Here is a 25,103-nt window from a genome sequence, read left to right on the forward strand (position 1 = left end):
TAAAAAACAAATTAATTTGCTTTATTTTTAATTAATATTTAAAGGTATAGTGGAGGATTTTCGCAAATTTTTTAAAAGACCCGCCCTCTCCACTTTAGAAAACAAATGCACTTGCCCAACTCTGTACCTGATCCCGAGAGTGAACGCCTTAAACACGTGCGAGAGCATGCATGAGCCCATTTCTACTCGTGCACGCTCAGCTTAAAAGTTGCTGTTTGCATTGCACATACAAGCTTACTTTCCAAAAGAAGATTAACAAGTTTTCCAGTGAAAAGTTTTTAAGTGAAAATGGAGACGAGCACATAGGACGGCATTACGTAAACATATCAACGGAGTGATTGACAATTAGGAGGACAACTTTTTTTGATGATCCACCCAGAAAAAGAACATCCTTCACTATACCTTTAAGTACATTTTTACTCAACCTAATCTCAATCTCACCATTTGATCTGGAGTGTATGCCAACGAGTGCATGATTTACTGGAACCAGGAAATGACCCTATAACTGTCTTGCCAAAGTGGCAGGTAAGGATAATCTTTGGATCAACCATGTACCTCTTCTCCACCACAACAAAAACATTTGAATACAATGTCATGATAATTTCCACTTTAAAAGTGGTAAGGACCATCTTTACCAGACCACATGACGGCAGCAATTATCATAGAATTTTTTTCTATTCTGATCCAAACTGTTTTATAATATTTGTTTAATACTTAAGCTCTACTTTTAAACCATATGTTTAGTGAACATGTATCTGAAGGAGAAAAACAACACTAAGAGAGAAATAAAGCCATGCCAGTTGAGCTAAAGCTGACTGATGAGCGTCTTAATGGATCTAAAATTGGCACAGTACGCACTGTACACACAGTGCCAGCCATTTTAGTGATGTATAGCTGCTAGTTATCCAGATAATTGTATTTACTGTTTTCCTTGTGTTACATTTTACCAGTAAAACAGTCATGCAACCAAGGAGTAGGGAGTGTAGAAACATATATTATGTCTAATGGGATACTAGCCTGATATTATCTAAAAATATTCATCTCCTTCAGAGACATGCTAAACTAAAGGTGCCAATAGAACATAACAGAATAGAATAGAATAGAATAGAATAGAATAGAATAGAAATGCCTGTGTCCCACTATGTGGAAATTTAGATATCAATAATTAAAGTCTCATTGCAAAAACAGACAGACAGACATATAGATAATATTGCCATTTAAAGGCACTTTTTAAACCTTTATCTAAGCTTGAAAGACTTCGCTCTGGCAAAGTGTTAAAGGCATCATCAAAGGTAACAAGAAAGCCTCTTATGGGGCTACAAATATGCACCATCTGAAAATCACATGTTGTGTTTAATGCTAATCAAGCTAATTCACTGCTCTGTTATTCAAACAGACCCAGCAGGGGGCTTTACAATCCAAAATGAAAGTTCCGCCATCTTAAAAGCCTAAAGCTTGGAAAAGATGAAAAATGACATCAAAAGAAAGGACATATCTGTGTGAATCTTTTAAAACAATATCCGCTGACTTTCAGTATTGAAGCTGGACTCTACACTTTAAAGTATAAATGATTTTGCAGCCCTTATGAACATCTTATATGGATCAGATTACAATATCTGCAGATACAAAAGCTGTGACATCCAACCAGAATCTCACCAAGCTCTGCCGTCTTACTCAGCTGCATAAAATCCTTTAAGTGAGTGCCATTTTTTTTGGCTCTCTCTCTTGCAAATCTGCTGGTTATGTTCAGCCTCTGCAGCTCAATCAACTTCACTCCAGCAACAAAAGGCAGCGGCTTTTATTAAAAAAGCTCTGATAAATCGAATGTGTGCTATCAGCCAGGCACAAAGTGACTCTAACAAGTGCAAAATATTTCACCGGGGAGCAACTGCTGTCCAAAACAATCATTAAAATGGCTGCAAGCTGGAGTTACTTCATTAAGTAGCTTGAGGAAAATCGGGGGGAATAAATGCCTCTGTTGCTCCAGGTCTGCTAGATTTCTTTATACAAATTGTTTTCCTACAATGCTCACCATAATGTTGTGTGCTCATTCAGTTTGCAACTTCTTTTGGCCAACTGTTGGGTACACGGAGCAACATCAACAAAATCCTCTTTTATAACATAGTGGGAATAACTCTCAGGAGTTTGAATGCATGGGTATTATTGCTACTCTATATGGATGTGAGACTGTTTTAAAGGACATTAAAGGTAATTTTTCATCTTTAATGTCAGTAAATTAATGTGAATAATCAGATCCTCCAACAGTGAGGTAGCAACCAGGTCAGTCGGCCTGGGCTTATGGTATAGTGGAGTCTATGAACTTGTAGCCAAGATAAAAATGTTTTCTTTTTCACAAAAAAAAGGTTGTGAATAAATATATGGGCTTGATATTTAAATTAAATTAAATAATTTCTTATTCCTTTTAAAGTTGCCCTTACAGTATTTTTGGGAAGCATACCCCCACATTCACATAAATTGGTTTGGCCATTGACACAGCTTCAGTGAAGTGATAAGCTGCTCTAGTCAAATAAAGAATTCTCACTACAGATAGAGCCATGAAAAAACAGAGTCTGACTCTGCAACGCGACGATTAAAAACAAGATCCTGCTCTAGAACCTCAAATTTTAAACTTAAAATTTTTAAATAAATCTAAAACATTTTTCAAAATTATAATTTTTTTAAATACTGCAATACCTTTAGCTTTGGTTAGTTTAGGCTGATATACAAACAATTAAAATGTCAAAATAGTTAGGACTTTCCATTTGAGAGCATCACTGCTGCCATAGGGTTAAGAGGGGGAATAGCTTTTTCTAGAGTTGGTGAATTAAGTCTAGTTGGGAACAAATTATCACCTGCTAGAGGTGACAACTATGGTGGCCAATGATTAGCCAGTGTTGCCATGGCCACCAAAACCAGCCAATTCAATGAGTTCTGCCAGTTTCACCCAGAAGACCTTGGTCATGTCTCCAGTTAGGAAAAAAATCCAGAATTTTCTGAAGCACTGCACAGCCTCAGTACCCAGAACCGTAATACACTGTGGCTGATCTAAAGGGCTGGTTATACTCCCCGCAGCAGTGTGTCGCAGTGAGCTTGTTGCAGATATTTTTTCATTTATGTCCAATATTGAAGCGTGGTCTGCGCTATGTTCTTCCACGCCACAACACAAGTGGGACAATCACGAACTAGCTGTGGGTCGAGATACAGCCGAGGCAGTGAGGAAGTAAAAGCAAATTTGTGCAACAACGGAGGGACAGGAGGGCGAAAAAGATAAGGGGATCCAGGTGGAAAAAGGGTCCCAGCATTCTTGTGCACCTCGCTGCTTTAGCTGGTCCAACTACACAAGTCGTTTTCCACAATGGCCATCATACAAACAAAACAAGCCGGTAGGGTACCAAACAGGAAATACGCATAGTGTAGAGCGGATGTAGATTTGACCAATCAGAGGCGTCCTGTCTACGGCACCGTTTCCGGTCACCTACAATTTTCAAGAGGTGCACCAGAATGTCTGCGGAAGGGGCGGGGGCACATTTGCGTTCACTGCAACACACATGAAGACGACCTGGTTTCTGAGTATAAATCAGCCTTTAGTCTACATTGATCTTAATGATTTGGGCCTCTTGCTGGACCCCATCACGGTCGCATTGTATGCAGTGAATCATCCTTTGTGTAGAGGAAAAAAATAAGAAACCACAAAGAATAAATCTTGTCATAAACTGGAAGCTACAGTAACACTTGTGTCCAATCCACAGTGATTTCAATCTACATAAACATGCATTAAAAGCATTCTGCCTAATAAAAAGCCCATTAAACAAACATCTTTAAACTTGGATGGTGCAGCCAAAGGCTTCTATTAGATTTATACTCAGAGAAGAGTATGGTTGACTATTTGTATACAATCAAAACAACTGTACTTAGAAGACTCTATGTGGCTTTTAAACATAAAAACACTGGATTAGCTGTCGAGCATGGTGGTGAAAATGTCATGCTTTGGAGATTTTTTACTGTCAGTGTTAATACCCTCTCTAAGAAACACTCTAAACCATGGTTTGGGGCATAGCAAATTATCAGATGACTTATGCTTCCCAGCTAGAGGGAGATGCATGTGGCAATTACAGATGCATCAGCCCATAATTCGTACCACCAATACACATTAAATGGCACTTACTCACCAAACAAAACAATTTAAACTGGACTTCAGCCAAAGAAAATGTCTTTAGTAGCAATTATACTGTATCCAATCAGTGTGTTTTCTGATCCAAATAAGAGGTTGATTTGGGATTTAGTACTTTAAACAATGTGGAAAGAATCAAACATTAGACAACAGCCAAATCATGTAACTTCGCCTCAGTCATAATTGAAACATTCAAGAAAGTTAATATTCCAACAGGACAATGATCCCAAACAGAAATTAAAACGAGTTTTGCACTAGAAAAGCACTCTGAGGTCCCAGACCTCCGTCAAGCAACAAATTTTGCCCTAAATTGTGACTTACAGTACAACTATAGCCAAAAGTCATAAGTGATCTTTACCAAATTTAAATCAATTGTTCTTGGCATGAGACACCCCTCTGGTAACAGAAAATGTCCATAATATCAGTTTTCAATTGATTGTGCAGAAAAAAAACAACAACGTTCCCTTTTCTTGGGTTTTTGTTTTCAGTAAAATACCCCCAAATCTTTTGAGTCAGATGCTGAGACTGTCAATAGTCACTGCTGCCACCCTCTGGTTTAGTGGGGAACTGCTTGTTCCATCCAATATCAATATCTCACTATGTAAGAGAAGCTTTTTTAAAATTCTGTATCCAGATCATGATCTGAATCATCAACAAAATTAAAGGGATTGCTCCTCGGCATAAGGGACACCTCTGATAAATCTTTATCAAGTTATTCTGTACTCAGACAGACAGACCAACTCCACTCTTTATACCTTTACATATTTACATTAACACTGGCTGTGTTTCATTCTAAATGGCTGTCACAAAGCCTTAACCTCAACCATTTCAGCAGAATATTGATTATGCTGAAAAGTGAGATTTTTAATATTATAAATGTAATGATAGCATATTTTCAGCCACAATTATGTAAAAAAAAATGGTTAAAGATTCAGTAAAGTCCAGTCTACTAAGCGACATTTACCCAAACTGTGGTTGGGGTGCATGCATATATATAATCCTGTGTGAATTCACTTCTGCATTTACACTATTCTGCATATTTTAAATGTGCATAAGTTGCTAAATCATTACAACCTGGAAAAGGAGCAGTTCAAATGAATCTTTAAAAGCCCCAAATCAATAACAATCATCCCCATAATGAAAAGCGATAATTGTTATGCTGTTTTACCTCTTGAAATATTTACATAGTCAATCTAATATCCTTCTTCTGAAAACGTAATTCCACAGCAGCTGCATTCAGGTCAATATTAAACCACTGAGACCTTCAGATGTTGTCTCAGACCTGACTTTTTTGTCAATATGGGTCAATAAAAGTCATAAACATGCCTTTAACCCCTTTTCATTGCTACCCATAAAACTGAATAACTTTGCCAATGTCAACACTCTCTAAAGCAAAAGATTTATGTAGGCAAGGGGGAAAAGGTATGAATTAAATCTTAAATATGATCCCAAACTCTTTTTAATAATAGATTTAGTATAATAGGATGGCATTAATTTAAATACATTTATAAAAAATTAAGGATTTACAGGACAGAATTTCAACCCTGCAGCTGGTGCCGTCTGCACCAACACCACTGGGATTGAAATCTTTTCGACTATATTGAATATGAAAATCTGAAATGCAAAATTATACTCAAGTTACAAAGACATCAGTTTTCTTGGTTACTGGACCATTAGACTTATTAAAATCCATTAAAAACCACCAGATGATCTGAATAAAGGTGACCATGATTTTTGGAATTAGGAAATAGGTCAGACTACGGATATAGTTAACATCTCAAATCTAAATTCTATCCTGAGCAGCATGATATTATTTATTAGAAATAAAGAAACAAACAAATATCTTTTAAACATCCATGCTGATGTAATTTCCTAGACTTTTCCAAAAAGTTGTGTGTTAGAATTGGATACTGCTTCTCTAAAAACTGGAGCAGATGGAAACTTTACATACTTTACAGCAATTACAAATTAAATAATGCTGGATATAATAATTTGATCATAAAGAGAAATGCAGGTAAAAGCAGTAAGAGTCAGTGACAGTATCAGCTGCAGTCATTAGTGTTGCGAAATTAACCATTATGATTATTTTAAAACTCTGTTAGGAAAAAAAAATCCTTATTTTTAAAATAAATAAATAGATATTTAGAAATTATGTATTGATGTATGTATGTATGAATTATGTACTCTATTACTTTATTTTTGTTCTTAGTTTATGGTTAATATACAAAAAAAGGTCAAATTTGTTTGGAATTTCTGCTTTAGAGCATCGCTGCTGCCACTTTCTAGGTTTAGAGGGCAATTGTACAGTGGCTGACAGGTAAAAACGAGCAGCAAACGATGAAATGAGTTGTAAAAATGGAAACTCCAAAACAAGCAAAAAAGAAAATGCAAAAGTTGTTTTTTACTATTTGCATAATTTCTTCTTTGTGATTGCAACATTTGTTTGTGGTCGCAGCGGTTTTTGTTTGCATTTGTTTTGTTGATTGATGTTTTGCTGCCGTTTGCCTTTATTGCAATTTTTTTTTTTTACAGCGTTTTTCTGTTGCATTTGTTTGTTTTTTAATTTTAGGTCATTTCGCTGTTTGCTGCACATTTGCACCTGTTAGCAGCGTGTATTGTTTTGTTTAGAGAGCTTTTCTGTGACAGTTGTTTGTTGTGCTTGCATGTGATGGAGTTTGCATGACATATTTTGTTGCATCTCATTTCTTTGTTTGCTTGTTCCAGAGGTGGTGAATTACATCCATATGGGAACAAACCACTTGGTAGTGGTCGCCATCCTTTAGCTCCTCTTCTGGTCTTCCCAGACACGGTTGCAATGGTAGAATTAAAGGTACAACATCTACATGACATTAATCCAAACATTTTGTGTATTTTATCTAAAAATGGCCACCTGTGTTTTGTACAGAATTTTCAAACACTAAATATTTTCAGTGCAAATAATATCCCCAAGCTTAATATTACACCAATGCAACAAAAAAAAATGCTCTATGGTCACCTTCGTTATGAAATCTGGTTTGAAAGAAAGAACTGTATAACTCAAACTCCACTTAATATTACTATGGCTCACTAAGTCATTAAACGAGACCACCAGCTGTGTTTTTATTAAATGAATAAATAGGGCACGTTTATAAGACGCTTTTGGATTATTAACTTCTGTCTCATACTGCAACATCACACATCCATATACACAAGATTAGCTGGGGTCAAACAACTCATTATAGTATGTCACTCAGTGCTTTTATGAGTAATTGCATGGGCAAGTAAAATATGATCCCTCATTTTCATCTTCTCAAGTGGCGTTTGACCTGCTGTTGTAAGGGCAAAGAAAGCTGTTGCAAGGGCACGACATCAGCTTTTGCATTCATCCAGAGGTGAGGGGGGAGAATGAGTAACTGAGTGCAACAACACCAAATTTTAGTAGCTGCTGTGGAGCAACAAAGCAAGCACAAAGAGGTTTAGCTGATGTACAACAAAAAAACAAACAAGCAAAAAAACGATTTAGCAATGACAGGTAAAGGCTGTATGAGATAATTAAAGATCTGCATTTTCAAATCTAGGATATCTACCTCTATTATATATAAAGAAAAAAATTAAATGGAAAATTAAACATTGTAGATCCTATCATAATATAATTGTGACCCTTAATTACAAAATCCCCTGAAATTGCTATAAGGACTCTTAGTGATTGTATTATTGTTTGCACCTTCAAGTACTTTTGGTGTTGGTATACATGCATCTCTTTAGATAAAGTTGACTGTCATTTTATCTATTGTTCTCGTGCTACAGAATAATCTGTACACATTAAAGAAGAGCCAAAAAAAGAGAGGCAGCAGGCACATTTTTTTGCATCAACCACAGAGGTGAGCCTGACCCTCATACTCACATGTTTCTAAACGTCCTACTGGGATCAATATTTTTCACAATACGCTTCACCTTGAAAAATCGCTCAAACCCCTTGGACGTAAAGAGCATTCTATCAGATAAACTAGAACCATCCATCCATCCTCTACCACCCTTCAGTCAGGTTCATGTGCGGCGGGTGCCTATCTCCAGCAGTCTTTGTGTGAAAGACTGCATAAACCCAGGACAGGTCAAATTAGTTAAAAATAGACATATTTGAGCAACTGTAAAACATCCAATGCATTTCGTTTTTGATTTTACAACTAAAATGTGTATTCTGAAACTGATCATTTTACAGTGTGTAGCTTAATCCACTATCCAAAGCAGGAAATCTAACAAAACGTGGGTTTCCACCTAAATCTAACAGGATGAGTTAGAGGAACCAGTTAGGGGATGAAGTGAAAAGTCCCATCATAACTTTAGGGCAGGGCTGCCCAAAGTCAGCAATTGAGGGGCTGCTGTCCTGCAGGTTTTAGAGGTTTCCATGCTATGACACAGCTGATTTCCACTTATAGCTGATTAACAGGCCTTTACTGAACTGCAATCATCAGAATCAGCTGTGCTGGAGCAAGGAAACCTCAAAAACCTGCAGGAAAGCAGCTTTAAAGGGCCAAATGTAGGCAACCCTGCTCTAAAGGAACTGTATGTATTCATGGCTCAAGTGGGGTAATCTGTTGACACAACAACCCTTTTGTTGTACACACCACAATTTCATCCTTTACAGGTGAGACAGAAGAGCTAGAAGACTTATTATTTGTAGCATGTTTCAAGCCATGCAGAATAAGCCTCTTTGTTTCAGTGTGACCAGCACTGACTATTTAGGACAACATGTTAAATTCATTATGCAGCAGAAGACTAAAACTATACATTATTCGGGAAACACCATCCCTGCTGTGAAACACTGCAATAACATCATCATTTGCATTTATTTTTTATCATGGCAGAGAGGAACTCTCTTCAGAGTTGGTGTCAAGAGTCTGCAAAAGAGTAGAAGGTGGGAAAGGTGTTCACCCTTCCTGAGGGACGTTGACCATAAAAGTAGAGACAAGAGCTACATGGATATTTTAAGTCGAAGCATATTCCTGTATTGCCAAAGTGAAAACCAATTTGTGTCTGGCTGATACATATTCAAGCACCACTGTTTTCAATTTATATCTATAAAAAAGCGAAGCATGTTTTTTTTTCTTTCTCTCCACTGCTCACTCCTTATTGCTTTTCAATCCCTTGTAATCCTAATGAAATACATTGAGGTTTGGCCTTCTTGTTTTACAAAATGTAAAAAAAACACTTTAATGGGGTTCGAATACATTTCTACCACATTTAAATTCCAGAGAGCCTTAATGCTTCCGCATCTCACGACTTAAGTTAATTGTTTGAAAGTTAAAAAGTCCCTCATGTATTTTTCATTAACAGAGCACTTCTGCATGACTGCTCCTTGAACCTGCATTGCAGGCATATGTAGATTATAGGCTAATTTTGGAATCAGACTCTACAAATGTTCTCACACAATCCAGAAAAAAAAAACATGAGAGGAACCAATGCTTGACTTTTACAGGCTCTTCTCTGCAAGATCCCTCTCCATATAGATCTATGAATACAGTATGCACATTTAACTTGCTTTTACTACAAAAGTGTTTAGATCAGAACTGACTTTTTAGCATATTTGAAGAAACAGTCTATATTGTTCTAGTATGAGCAATAAACCCAAGAGAAAAAAATGTACTGCGACAAAAAAAAAATAATATAGGCATTGGTACAAAACAATAAAACTGAGAAATCCAGCCTCAAAATTGACAAAAGTGACAAATATCTCTAGCTCCAGGGGAATCTACCTGCTCTACTAACAACAGCCCTGCTTCAGTGAACAGCTCAGTAAGATGCTTCTCTATGTGACACATCGCTTCAAGACTACGTCACGGGGAAGCCACAAAAAGAAAAAAAATAAGAAAATTGCCTCTTAGTATATGGTATGCATGACATCACTGAGCATTTTTATTTCTGCTTTCATCCTGTAAAGCTGTGTTATAGCAGCTGGTTAATAGCAGAGTATGAGAGAGATGAAGAAAAAAAAAAAGCACAAAAATGCTCTGTGGAGTAAGCCGAAAGTGAACAGGAAAAAAGTCGGCCTGCTTTATGAAAACACGCTTGAGGTTTCAGAGGTGCCATGACATCACAGTCAGAAATTCACTGCAGCTTTGCACAAGATATTTATATTAATGAAGACAGAAACTGCTCTCGACATTCACTACTCCCCACTCCATTGCCCTACAGAGTTGATCTCTTTTTGTGTCATGTGAGCTATACAAGAAAATAGGCTACCGCTAAGCACACCGATGGTCTCCCCTCAGCTTTTTTTGCCACAGTGGTGTGAATAATAATTTACCCTAAATAATAAAGGTAATTCTAGACATTCATCTCTATACATCTCTTATGATGGGCATTCTTTATTTGCTGACAGGGATAAATCATATGGAAATGCATGGAGTTTAGGGCAAGCCTGTATGCTGTTAGCAATCAAATGGTTTTATGGATCCCATTCCCAAGCAACATCTGTGTGCATGAATGTGTGTGTTTGTGTGTGTGAAGCCTTCAGAGATCTTCGTGTGTCAGACCTGGCACGAAAAAGCGGGAGAAAAACGCAAGAAAATGTGTTTCCACAACGTGACTGCATTCAAAAGCCTGAAAACTGTAATTTGAGATATGAATTCATTACATGGCTTTCTCATCAGCAGCAGCAGAATGCTGGTAGAGGGAGGGAGGGGGGGCATAATGTAGTACAACAGCGCCCCTTAGCGACAAGCTGGCAACTGGGGATTTTTGGAGCAGTTTTTTTTTTTCTTTTTTACCTTGGGTGTCACAAAGAAGCGTTGCCTCTGGTGCGGGGTTGGGGTGGAGGACGTTTTGCGCCTTCGTCTTCGGAGCCCGTGTGTGGAATGTTGCTGCTGACTTGTACTCCCGTGGGGCGGGGGCCCGTGCAGTCCACCACAGAGACCTGAACGTTTACTGGCATTTTGGTTCCTTCTCACAGCGTCAGTGAAACCAGAGGAACAGTGTTCAAACTTGATCTGAGAAAAAACAATAATAAATAAATAAAATAAAATAAATCACCAGGATATAAATGTTTAGAAGACTTAAGGGTGGACTTTTTCTAGAACTCAAACTAAGCCAGTTGATTATTTTGATCTTAAAATTAATTTTACTCTATTTATATAACGCTGTTTGGGCAACTTTTAAAAGACAAACTTATAGTGGTTGGCAATTTAGTGCTTCCAATAGAATATAACCATATGCAGATATTGAAATTTATACATAAATGCTCAAAAATCACTGAAATGAATTGAAATCTGTATCATTATACAGCCTCAATTCGTAGCAAATGTAATCTCATTCAGATCATAATGCAAATAGATCCAATTCTAGATATAAAGGGATATCAGTACTAAACTCGCCGTTACGTTTTTAATGCTGGTTGGTAAAAAGTTATTTATCTAAGAACCCAGCTGATTGCATCGAGTCACTGCCTCACATTCCTCATGACTCAAGCTGTTTGGTTTGCAGCGTAAAAAACTCAAACCCAGTGCGCAAATTAGTGCGCTCCTGCGCTCGTGTGCCTTTATTGAGGGGGACGCGTGCGTCGGTGCGCGCCTCTTTCTAACGAAACATGGATCAGTCGCACAACGAAAGGCAAGTTTAAATTCGAAGGTAGAATTAGAAAGAATTAAAGAAGGGAGCAGCGCTTCTTTCCTCAAACAAACAAGCACACGGGGAGAGAAAGTGTTCCTATGTGTGCGTAGAAAATGAGAGTGGGAAAACAGCCTGTGGCTCCTCAGTGAAAATTCCCCTCACGCTCCTCTCTCCTCTATGTAGGGCATGCAGCAGGTTGTGTGTCGAGGACTCGGACGAACGACGGAGCGAACCTGTCGCTGTGTTCCACTTTGAGGAGGAGGCGAGAGAAATGAGCCCAAATAGAAAACCGCTGGGGCAAAACATTCCCCTAAAATAAACGAGTGGAGTTCATAACTATTGAGGATAGTAATAACTGTGAAAATCATTCAGAATTTGTCTCACCCCATTCCTGTGACACATCTCTCCAGGCGGCCAGGTGGAGATGACATTGCAGCCTGTTACTCCATTCGGGTGGGAATAACAAACGTCCCCCTCTGTCAGATTAATCCATCCATTTCTTCTCCTTCCAGGAGGGCACCATAAAACTGATAAATCCACCTGTCTGGTTCTGGAGACCTGACACCCCCACCTCCGCCGCCACCTTTCGCACCCCCCCTCCTCCTCCTCCGGTAAAAAAGGTATTGAAAGCCTTTCGTCTCCGCGTCAGAAGCGGTCCATTTAACCGACGGCGCTTGACGCACGGCTGTCAGTCAGACTCCGCAACAGCGTTTGGTTTTTTGGGGGGATCTCCAGCGACAGCCCCGTGCGTTCCGCAGTGAGAGGGCTGGTGGACAGGTCCGCGCGCCTCCACCTCCTCCTCCTCTCCTGTCCTCTCCTCTTCCTCCTCCTCCTTCTTCTTGCGCCGCTCTCCGGATTCTTAGAGACTGAAGGGGGGATTCCGTCACAAATAACATCAAAACACACAGAGAGAGGGAGAATGGAGAAGAGAAAAAAAATACACGCACACTCTCTCCCTCTCTCCTCTCACTCTGCCCATCACGCTTCCTCTGTATTTTTTCTGCTTTTCTCTAAGAACGCCAAACAAATTGGAACAAGTTTAAAATGGGTCGACTTATTTTGGATTTTCAGTTGTAGGCATCTTTGCTTGCGCGAGAGTGGAGATGCTCGGCGTCCCCATGGTGAGAAATGAGGGGAATTTTCTCCGGCAGTCTCTTTACCCCCGCAGCCCGCCCACGCTCCGCTGGCTGGAGGTACTTACACATCAGCCTTGTTAATTAAACATATAAGGGGTAGAGGATGTAGTGGCGAGGGCGCAAACATCTTCCTCCTGTTTTAAATAAAAAAAAAAAAAAACATCACTACTTTTGGATTATGTCAGGGGCACCTTCAGAGAGTTTTGCATGGGGCATATAGGAGGCCACTAATAAAAGTCACCATCTCACTGGAAAGGCTATGTCACTAACTGTATGAAATCAGCTCATATAATGTATAGATTAGCCTCAAAGAGATATGCAATTGTTTTATGTCCTACCCTGCTAACATGCAACAATTGTGTTAAAATAACTGAATATAATTAAGTAAATGCAAAAAAACGGTTGTGTTTTTTCTTTAACTTTTGATATGACATTCCAGTATTCTAACATGGATAAAAAAAAACACCCCACCTTACTTAAACCTATTATGCCACAACTGTTCATAAGTAAGTTGACTGTGCAGTGTTGCATCAAAGCATATTAATTGAAGGTTGAGTGGGGAAAATGTGGTGAAGAAAATGTCCACATGCAATAGATATACCTGGAGGTTTGAGGAACAGAATGTGAAGAAAAACATGTTAAAGATCTTCACAAAGCCAAGAGTGTTGATGGAGTATTGGTTCAAAAGCCACCACACAAACACATCAGCATCAACGTATTCTAGACCCAACATTAGCAATGTCTTTAACTGGGGAGATTGGATAGTTGCACACTGATCCAAAGACAGTTTTCAAAATGAATGTTTTTTAGCAAATTTGTGGCAATTTAGACTTGAAACCTATGGGACGTGAAGGTCCTCTATGTCTTCTCAAGTCCAAGCATGGCATTTACCATAACATTTAGCCCATTATGCTTCAGTGTGCTGACAGCACTTATGGACAGCTAATTTTTAGTGACCTCCAGGATTTACTTTGTTCTCACTGCCAGAAGTACACTATATTGCCAAAAGTATTTGCTCACCTGCCTTGACTCACATATGAGCTTAAGTGACATCCCGTTCCTAATCCATAGGGTTCAATATGACGTCGGTCCACCCTTTGCAGCTAGAACAGCTTCAACTCTTCTGGGAAGGCTGTCCACAAGGTTTAGGAGTGTGTTTATGGGAATTTTTGACCATTCTTCCAGAAGCGCATTTGTGAGGTCGCACACTGATGTTGGACGAGAAGGCCTGGCTCTCAGTCTCCGCTCTAATTCATCCCAAAGGTGTTCTATCGGGTTGAGGTCAGGACTCTGTGCAGGCCAGTCAAGTTCATCCACACCAGACTCTGTCATCCATGTCTTTATGGACCTTGCTTTGTGCACTGGTGCACAGTCATGTTGGAAGAGGAAGGGGCCAGCTCCAAACTGTTCCCACAAAGTTGGGAGCATGGAATTGTCCAAAATGTCTTGGTATGCTGAAGCATTCAGAGTTCCTTTCACTGGAACTAAGGGGCCAAGCCCAGCTCCTGAAAAACAACCCCACACCATAATCCCCCCTCCACCAAACTTTACACTTGGCACAATGCAGTCAGACAAGTACCGTTCTCCTGGCAACCGCCAAACCCAGACCCGTCCATCAGATTGCCAGATGGAGAAGCGCGATTCGTCACTCCAGAGAACGCGTCTCCACTGCTCTAGAGTCCAGTGGCGGCGTGCTTTACACCACCGCATCCGACGCTTTGCATTGCACTTGGTGATGTATGGCTTGGATGCAGCTGCTCGACCATGGAAACCCATTCCATGAAGCTCTCTGCGCACTGTTCTTGAGCTAATCTGAAGGCCACATGAAGTTTGGAGGTCTGTAGTGATTGACTCTGCAGAAAGTTGGCGACCTCTTCGCACTATGCGCGTCAGCATCCGCTGACCCCGCTCCGTCAGTTTACGTGGCCTACCACTTCGTGGCTGAGTTGCTGTCGTTCCCAAACACTTCCATTTTCTTATAATACAGCTGACAGTTGACTGTGGAATATTTAGGAGCGAGGAAATTTCACGACTGGATTTGTTGCACAGGTGGCATCCTATCACAGTTCCACGCTGGAATTCACTGAGCTCCTGAGAGCGACCCATTCTTTCACAAATGTTTGTAAAAACAGTCTGCATGCCTAGGTGCTTGAATTTATACACCTGTGGCCATGGAAGTGATTGGAACACCTGATTCCAATAATTTGGATGGGTGAGCAAATACTTTTGGCAATATAGTGTATATATAACCTGCGTTGATGCAAAGCCGAGCATACACTGTACAATTTTTTGCCCTTTTTGGGCCCATTTTCCAGTCGTGTGAGTATTTTTTAGACTTTTAGCCTGATCGTGCATCATGCAGGGTTTAGTTTACAGGGGATGATGAGGGGCGATCAACCACTCATCACCTCCCGATCAGGAATCAAAAGGTGGGGACAAAATCTAACGAGTTTGAAATTCAGTTGGCTGTCGTGAGCAAATAACTCAGTGGGCATACAGTATGTGAAGAAGGATTCTTTTTCCTCTTCTTCCTCTCAAATTAAAACACAGAAGCATGGTGGGGGTGTGAGTGAAATGGAGTTCTTTGTGTAAAATTGACAGACCATAATAGCCATGTTTGCTGAGCCATATACGTCATCGCCTTTACTTTTTAGGGTTTTCAGCAAAAACAATTGCACAAATTGCCATTGCAGCAGTTTTTTTCTCTAGTGAGCTTCATATTCTTCTTCTACTTGTTTGGCTTCCGGATAGACAAGTCCAAGTAGCGCCATCTCACTGCAGAGCTGAGTCCGACGTGGTTTTTAAGGGCAGATTATACTTCTGCAACTACACACATCAAACGTCGCTTGGGTCTGGTCACGAACCAGTTTTGCTGGTATGCTTCTGCAACGTCGGTCTGGAATTTCTAGGGAAGCACAGCAGTTTCCCGCCAAAGCGATAGGGGGAGCCTATTCAAGAACTTGCGAGAACTTCTGCAGATGTCACGAGAACTTCTTTGGTGGCGGTTGTTTATTTTCCAAAACAACATATCTGAGGCATCGTACAAGTGGTCGCACTTTCGAACCTCCTCAATCAGCCTTTCGTTGTGGATATGTTGTTATTACTGCTCGGTTTTTAAAAAAGGTGTGCCCCAGCACCGAATCGAGAAGAACAACCACACAGACAGCCAGAAAGGCATACCAAGGACCAATCACAGCTGCTTTTTGTCTGCGCGGGTTTGCGACCATCCAGCGTGTAATCAGTCACTTTTTACGGTTGCAGAGGCTATGCGTCAGAAGCATAAATTGGCATTAAGACGTACAGTGTGAGCAGGTAGATCGCATCACAGCGTTGTCGTGTGAGAACATACATTGTGAGCTGTGAACTTTTAAACCCTGCGGTTTCGTTGTATAGCTGTAGCTGCATGCAACGATTTAAAATGTCTTTTTTTTTTTTTTTTTTCGGGTGGGGGGTGCAAAAACAGAGAAAATACTTTAAACTTGCTGTTGTGAAATGAACAAATTAACCACATTTTTTATGTAATCCTGGTATGGCCTCAAAACTGTGTGTGTGCGTGTGTGTGTGTGTGTGTGTGTGTGTGGGGGGGGGGGGGGTTCATGACAGATACGAAGGGATAAAATTTTGAAATAAATAAAATGTTGCAAAAGTTGTTGTTTTTTTTTTTTTTGCTTTTTTTTAATTATTTTTACTATAATAATTAAAATGGGTTTTAATAAAAGACTGCATGGACAGGGGCGGGTGGGAGTGGGGGCAACACATGTACCCTTAGTCCTGTGATTCCTATTAGCCGCCACCCTGGTGGCGCCACAGGAACAACCTGGATATTTATTTAGATTTCCCTCATCTACAAAATGTAACTTTACTGTGCGGTGAACGGATGTTTCGTATCTTCTTCTTTCTCGTGGTCTCTCTCTCTCTTTCTCTCTCTCACTCTCTCATCCAGCCCGGTTCCCTGGTAATCGAGGGCGCACGGGTGGGTTGGTGCACGTGCACAGCACCTCTGGTCTCGGCACCTTTTGCCAGCTCGCCCAAACCAAACCACAATGTGCGTCCGCTCCTGCCATCCCTTGTGTTACGCGGATGTGTGCGCTCCCATGACGCCTGGTCTCCGCGTTAACGAGCATCGTTCACTCGCGCCTCTTCTCCTCGTTAACTGCGCACTGGTAAAAAATAACAACAACCAAAAAAAAAACAAAAAAAAAAAAACAGCAAAACAAAACTGTTTTAATATCTAGTGGCATCCCCCCGCTCCTTTCCCAGTGCAGAAAGCCTCTGTATTATAACGCAGTGTTTTTGCAATTACTCCGCGTTTATTACGAGGCTGCGTCACTAAGTTTTTTGGGGGGTTCTGTAGAAGAGATAAGGGACAGCAGATACGACGCTTCTGATTATATAGTCGCAATTAAACATAATTAGCAGATGAAAACTGCAGCACGGGGGGGTCCTCGGGGAGCGCTGACGACCCCCTCCTTCCACATCTCCCTCCCTCCCTCTCTTTCCGCATCTCCCCTCGCTGTCGCCTTGTGGTCCCATTGCTGGCAGATGGTGAAGATAGCCTACTGCAAGGGGTCATGTTGGCCGACTGGGACCTACTGTCATCAGTCGATTTACCCTCAGAGGCAAAAGACAAGGCGGCATAAGCAGATCAAAGGGCGCGTTAAGGAGCAGTTCGCTGCCCTGTTCTTCCTTCTCCACCTCCTCCTTCCTCTATCCCTAGAATAAAAACCTCCACCTGTTGAGGTCCTCTGTCCTCCTCCAGATCCACAGCCTCCCGGGCTTGGTATGAAAGAGATGCATGATTGCATAATGTGGGCATAAAAGGGAGGGAGGAAAACCTCACTGTGCAGAAAATGGTTTACTTTTCTTCAGAGGGAAAAAACAGCAACAAGAGAGGTACTAAAATATTTTTTTTTTAAAACATCAAGTTGGGACAGACCAGAGAAAGGACAGCCCCCAGGGTTAGGGCAGCTCTAAAGTACTATCAGTGAATTTCATTCAAGCTTTTCTTTTCAAACAATTAGTCCCTGTAGAGTCTGGCTGATGCTGTCTTATTCTATATTTAAACACAAAGCTGTTGCCAGGGAAATAAAATCATACATGTGCAGAGCCTTCATAAATAAGCTTTTAGAGGCTCTGCTTTTCTTTAATCACATTCGAGGGTATGCATGCCTGCAGACCTACCCGTAGTCATTTCTGGGACATGAACTTTCTTTGGATGCTGCATGTGGGGACTACTTTCCCTCTTTTTCTTATTTAACCTCATCTGGTTTTTATAAGCCAAAACGTAGTGATTCACCTTTGCCCTGTCTCTATAGTATGGACTTAGCCAGTGATGGTGTATGGGTTGGGATTAGACACATCAGAACACGTGTCCCCTATTATAATAGATTTCTAACTGATAGCCTCAGTGGTCATGCATCTGTTATGGGTCACCAGCAGTCATAGGAGCAGCTAACCTAGACATGTGAAGCTGCAGAGAGAATGATGGACTAACATAGAGACACTCAGCTCAGGTTCAGATGGGCCTCGCAGCATTCCAACGCCTAAACGAGTTGCATTTACCTCCTCATTTCAACTGTCTAATTAAATTCGACAAGCCCTCTTGCTAAAAGCTCATGGTGGAGTGTGATTATAGAATATTTGAAAAACACAAGCGAATCATTATCACTGTGTACTGTGTCAACAGCGCTAACTATTTTGTTATTACTTTGTATAATTATTAAAGTGGAAAGCTCATTTCACTGTTATTGTTTGGCTAATAGTCAAAAGCCCAGCGCTCCACTATTCCTGAAATGAATCAGACGACAGGAAACGGAGTCTATTTAAAACATCTCCAGCTAAGATACCAGCAAGCAAGCAGATGAACCAATTGAAAATGTAAAAAAAGTTAACCAATAAACAGATAAAGTAAAAGGCAGAGAGCATGGTTACACAAGGCTGACAAAAAAAAAGAGAAATGCATCCGATTATGTAATTTTTGTATCCATGAGAACTGAGTTTTCCAATGTCACCACATATTATTATGTCAGAGGCATAACCCAGAAACAGGTTTTATGGTTTTCTAATAGTGCTGGTGGAGAACCTGTATCCATTTATAAACAACTGAGTGCAGCGACTGGTTAAACACTGCCACACATCCAGAGAGCTGTGGTTCATCCTCATTGATTAATCCCTGCGGCACTGTTAGCCAGGGCTCAGCTAATGTAGAATTTACTTTAAAGAACCCTGTGAGTAGGAATTTGAAACCTAGAATATTAATTGCTGTAGTTTACTGTAGCATTACCTTCTGTAGCGTTGACCACATTCTCTTTTTTTATACTTGATACACTTTTATATGACATTGAGTAGGAGTTAAATTTTTTCCCCAAACATTTTTAAATCCATCAAATTTCTTGATTAGAATGTAAATCTATTGCCCTCATAGCTTCTCTGGCTTCTGCGGGGTTTCCTCCCAGTAGGACATGCCTAGAAACCCTCCAATCAAACATGGTTATAGGAAGGATATCAGCATGCCCTAGGCAGACTCCACTACTAAACACATTGAGTCTGGAGGGTGGAATACTATGGGCCTCCTTACAAATCATGAGGAATATAATGTCTTAATATGTGTGATAAACACTATGAACTTCATGCCTGGGGAAACTAGAGGTTATCTGACAATCATCAGGACATTGATTGTCAAACTAACACAATAAAAATGCACAACAGCATGATTCACTTCTAAAACTGCAGCTGGCAGGGAGCTGGTTGGTAAAGAAAGTAGGTGGGATGTGTTCAGCCTAATGACTGCAACAAGAGCTCAGAGAAGAGGCGAGCCTACAGGACTGATTTGTCTTTTTCACAATGAACGCTCCTCACTTTGGTCTTAGAAGAGGCACCGCCATAGCTATAGCACATGGCTTTATATAGACACAGGAAATGAATCACTCCATCAATAAATGGAATCAAAATAAACTGAAATGTATTTAAGGCGGTCTATCTGGAGCAGAACGCTATGAGATCTGGCATTTACAAAGTTACAGGCATTACTTACAACTGCTCTTATTTTTCTTAGTTTGTCTCACTACAACTCTTCACCTTTTCTTTCTTTGTTGCCCACAGAGAGTGGGTGACCTGGAATGCGCTCCCACAGACGGCTCTACCTCAAGGCAGAGAGACACTATTCAATCTCGTGCAAAGTTCTGCCAGACTTTCTTTGGCAGAATCGTCAGCTATTGAAATTTAAAGGCATCTCTGAGAAGCACAAAATTGATGGGTGATTACTTCCTGTCATAGTGCTGATCACAGTAAAAAGTTAATGAGTGCATGAGCCAAATCAATTAGCAGGGAGTGATGCACTGCTGCCTATTTCACTTGGCTTCATCAGCAATTATTCTTAGCTTTAAAAGGTCAGTGAAAATTATGAATATTTAACTGCAACAAATAAGTTAGAAAGTTTTTGACTCTCCCTTGTAACCAGTCTTTATCAAATTCAGTTATATCTCCTGTCCTTGACCATTTTAGAAATAACTAAATATGTAAGAATTTTATGTTCCTTTTGTTTTAATAAGGCACATGTTGGCATCTAGTGTTATTTTATCAGTTCTGCATTCTGTTCAAAACAACTACTATAAAGCCTTTTTTACATTCAACACTCAATCCCTATGGTTGCCATTGGTGGTTGGTCAATAGAGGGTGCCGCCCCACCCACACAATGAGCTTGATTAAGACTTCCAAAAAATGAATGGAAATTAAATTATAAAATTATAATATATCAATAGATTTTTTTAGTTGGCCTTTACTTATATAGCACTTTTTCAAATCAGGAAACTTCAGTAATTCACCCATTCACGCACACACTCGCACACTGATGGTGTGATAGATGTGCAAGAAAGATATTTAATCTTTAATGACGAGTAAAGCTGCTTTGTTCGTCGTTGGATTGGTGACGTATTTCTGCCCCTGGGGCACAAAAACATTTGGCCATTGACTCTCGTTAAAAGTTGTACATGCACAGTAGCTCCTGCAAAAAAAAGGATTGGTGAGCTCGGGGCGCAGCTTACCTGCGGAGCTGAAAGGATATCTAGTCACAGTAGTAATACGGCTGATTGACAGGTCTAGTCGTAGAAGTTGGAGATGATCATGAGAGAGAGAGAAAGAAAGAAATGGCGCAAGAAAATTTTTATTAAGTGGAGTCCCTTAAAGCAAACTTACCAAGAGGTGAACCTGTTTGTGAACATCAAAATTCAGCAGTCCAAAGACAGATGGAGATGGTCACTGTCTTTTTCCAGGACCTGGTTTAGCTACAAGGCTTGGCTAGCTGCATGAAGCGAGGCTAACACTTTAATCTACTTTACTGACTTCTTTGTTAAACGTCAGGATCTGACCCAGCATGGATAAAGACAGGTAGGTCTGATTTAAGGCATTTTTTAGAAAATGCAAAGAATAATGAACAATCTCGGATTCGCATTGGAAATAATATAATATAGTGTACTTTTTCCAGATGTTTGTTAATTTTCATAGTTGCTCTTAAATAAATAGATTCTCAGAAAATAAGTTGTCATATATTAAAATATAAAGTCGACTAATAGCTTCTCAGTTACTTAACTTGTACATATTTCTTTAGATTGTGACAACATATTGGACGAGGCACAGATTTGCCTTCACACGGATTTGCCTTCACAGACCCTCAGATGGATTTACGCACATAAAGTAAACCTGTCCATGAAATTATGTTATGTTTTTATATATATTTTTTTGTTGTTGTTTCATTCATATAAATATACTGGTATGAAGGCTTAGTATATGTTGGAGTGCTTTATTCGTATCTATTTTGAATTTAAATTTATAGCCCCCCCCTGGAGAAAACTTCACCAGCCGCCACTGATGGTTGCACACATTGCAACACCATGCTGTCTGCATATTCTGTAGAACCATGTATGCTGGTGAGAGGAACAAAAGGGAAAATGAATAGAGCTAGATGCAGGACACTACAGGAAGAAAATCTAGCAATAGAATGGTTGACCTTTGTAGTGTAAAAATATGCTTTCTCACATTCCCACTGCCTCGCAGGAACACCACAGAAGAGTTGAACAATATAAAGAATTTATTGTAACATACCTATTAGAAATGCTTACAGATCCATGCAGATATAAAGACACAGACCATACACATACAACATCATATTTAGCTGCTTCACCTTTAAGCTGCTTCACTAAAAGCTTTAAGGCCCCAAGCTTTGTAAAACCCCAATAATAGGAATTTGTTATGTTCCTTTTGCATTATTTTAAAAGGCCTGGGACAATAATTCAAAGCAACACAGTGACGTGGTTGCCAAAAAAGTGTAAACATACATAAAACATACTGTACCATAGCTCGAGTTCAACGCTATTTCTGACATTTGAATTGAAAAAGCTTCCTGCATGTAAAGAAAAACGTCTTAAAACTTGGAAACAAAGTTTAGTGTTTTGTTTTTTAACTTTTTTGGAATGTAATCATAAACAACACCACATGTTGGAGTGCGATCATGAACACAGAGCAACAAACTGTGGGTGTGCATGCATGTGTTTCAGTACGATCTTTCCCTTCTCCTGCTTCAACATATAAAATGAACATGAAAGAAAAGGCCGCTCTCTCTGACTAAAGTCCATGTCCTAGAGCTCCTTCTGGCTGACAGCATCCAGTATCGCAGCCGCCAAGTCTTTTGTGGCTCCAGTGACCATGTATGCAGGCCTGTGTCACAGGATCGCATCCAGCTGGTGATTCCAGAATTTTGTCCGGTCGTCTGATCTGCTACGATTGTTGTGGTAATTCAGCCTCTTGTAGTCCTGCTTCATTTTCTTGAGCTTGTCTGAATTAAAAGCCTTTGCAGAAACATGGGGTGTAGTTCTCTTAACCTGTAAGATTACAGTTACATGATTTTTAATAATAGGTGTGAAGCGTGAAACTCCAGGGCTGAAAATTTGTGCCACTCCAGCACTGGTTAGGTTTATGTTGGTAATAGTAAGGGTTAAGTTAAGGATCTGGGTTAGGCCATGTAAAGTGAATGTAAGTCAATGAAATGTCCCCTTATGTCTTGAAAACAAAGCTGCGTGTGTCTGTATGTTGGCAGTAACAAAACAAAACGGCAGTTTAAAGATAGCAGGGAGGGGGGATTTACGTAGCAAAAAAGAAACCAAACAGTCCACCAAGCTTTGGTCGCTTGAGGGACCAAAGCCCCGAGAAAGGAATGCACGGGTAATGCAAATGGCAAAGCAAAGTGTGATTAGCAAAGCCTCGGGGCTTTTGAGACTCCAGGCTTTTTATTGGCAGTGGAAAAGGGGGCACAGCGTCCTGCTTCAGGAGGTTCCGAAATAAATTTCAGGGAACTATACCTCATCTCAGTGTAGATCTCTGGTTTAAAAATATGTCCCAAACCAAACTTGGGACCTCAAGTATCCTATTCTACATTATAAACATGTAGAGAGAGCACAAGTGCAATGGTTAATTTTAATCTATTAGAATGTCCTAGGCAATGTCTAATTGACCAAGACAATTCACAAAACCCTATTCTTAAAACCCCAATAAAAATGCAGAATAGTTTGTTTTTGAAAAGTGACACTTGCACTGTGATAATGATAAAACTAGCCAGTGCTGACCTAATTAGCTTCTCATAAGTATTGGTCAATTTTACTGTCTAATGGTGCTTCCATTAATTAAGGTTTAAACATGGTCCTCTTCAAATCTCTCAATGGCATTTAAATGGCTAGAGCTCTGGGTGTTAATCAGTGTAAGACATTTTTTTTTCTTTTTAAACACACAAATGTATATCCATCCATCCTGTCCAACTTATTTAATCAGGATCACAGTGGGGCTGGTATCTATCTCGCAGAGGCGGGATATACCCTGGAAAGGTCGCCAGTCTGTCGCAGGACAACATAGAGACATATATCTATGCACACAAACACACTCTCAGCTAAGGAGAATTTAGAGAATGCAATGAACCTACTGTAACGCTTATGTTTTTTTGGCTTGCGTGAGGAAGCCGGAGTACCCAGAGGGAACCCACGCATGCACAAGGAGAACAAGCAAACTCCATGCAGAAAGACCCTGGGCCAGAAATCGAACCCAGAACCTTTTTGCTGCAAGCAACAGTGCTACAAAAAGAATAACTTACTATTGAGAGAACTTAAGTTTAGCGAAACCAACGTGAATTAATTTGAAATCTATTTCAGAGCCTGCTCTTTGAATTCTGAGACCATTCTTCTAAAATTAAAATGGGGGGAAAAAATTCAGGTCGGGAGGTAAGAGTGCCTCAAGCAGTGGAACTGCCTTGGTAAAGAGTAATAGTAGAACTTGACTTTAAATCAATAAGCAGGATGGATGGATGGATGGATGGATGGATGGATGGATGGATGGATGGATGGATGGATGGATGGATGGATGGATGGATGGATGGATGGATGGATGGATGGATGGATGGATGGATGGATGGATGGATGGATGACTGGCTGGCTGGCTGGCTTTCTGATGGCTGGTCAGCAGGTTAAGCTAACTTTAGATCGAGTTCTTTTTGGCAGAAAAGAAGACTTTTTTTTTTACATTTTCCTCTTTTATTTTTTATCTTACCTTATGATTTGATAAAAACATATTTCCAGCTTGAGAGGCAGTTGCAGCCTTGCCAATCACGGTAGCGACATACAGGTCACAGACTGCCTGAGCTGCTGCAGCAATGGCTGGCAGATAAAGAGGAACAATATGGCCCTTCTTTTGATACATCCTGGAATACATTATATACAAACAAAAAGAAAACAGTAATCAAGTGGATTTTGGGAAAAATTATGCAAAAGAGTTTATAAAACTCCCTTCTTTTTATATTTTGACTCCTAAACTATGTTAATAACATTTTATGTAGTGGATTAAGACGTAATGATTATTAACGGAAAAAAAAAAAAAAATTATATATATATATATATATATATATATATATATATATATATATATATATATATATATATATACACTATATTGCCAAAAGTATTTGCTCACCCATCCAAATTATTGGAATCAGGTGTTCCAATCACTTCCATGGCCACAGGTGTATAAATTCAAGCACCTAGGCATGCAGACTGTTTTTACAAACATTTGTGAAAGAATGGGTCGCTCTCAGGAGCTCAGTGAATTCCAGCGTGGAACTGTGATAGGATGCCACCTGTGCAACAAATCCAGTCGTGAAATTTCCTCGCTCCTAAATA

General features: G+C 39.9%; 1 protein-coding gene across 2 annotated transcripts in view; it reads right to left on the reverse strand.

Moving 5' to 3' along the window:
• The window catches only part of grin2ab (glutamate receptor, ionotropic, N-methyl D-aspartate 2A, b), a 196,336-nt gene extending 183,447 nt beyond the window's left edge, over positions 1–12,889 (reverse strand). The window contains exons 1-2 of one of the 2 annotated variants that reach the window (XM_038285319.1): positions 12,140–12,889; positions 10,918–11,136 (exon numbers count right to left, since the gene is read on the reverse strand). In XM_038285319.1, coding sequence (XP_038141247.1) covers positions 10,918–11,136; positions 12,140–12,157 — 237 coding nt within the window. In that variant the 5' untranslated portion in view covers positions 12,158–12,889. Of the gene's footprint in view, positions 1–10,917; positions 11,137–12,139 lie in introns of those variants that run through there. The other variant, XM_038285320.1, reaches the window with a different exon arrangement.
• Between the last annotated feature and the right edge of the window lie 12,214 nt (positions 12,890–25,103).

Source organism: Cyprinodon tularosa, unplaced genomic scaffold, assembly GCF_016077235.1.
Source record: "Cyprinodon tularosa strain WSP-4 unplaced genomic scaffold, ASM1607723v1 ctg21, whole genome shotgun sequence".
Classification (NCBI taxonomy): Eukaryota; Metazoa; Chordata; class Actinopteri; order Cyprinodontiformes; family Cyprinodontidae; genus Cyprinodon; species Cyprinodon tularosa.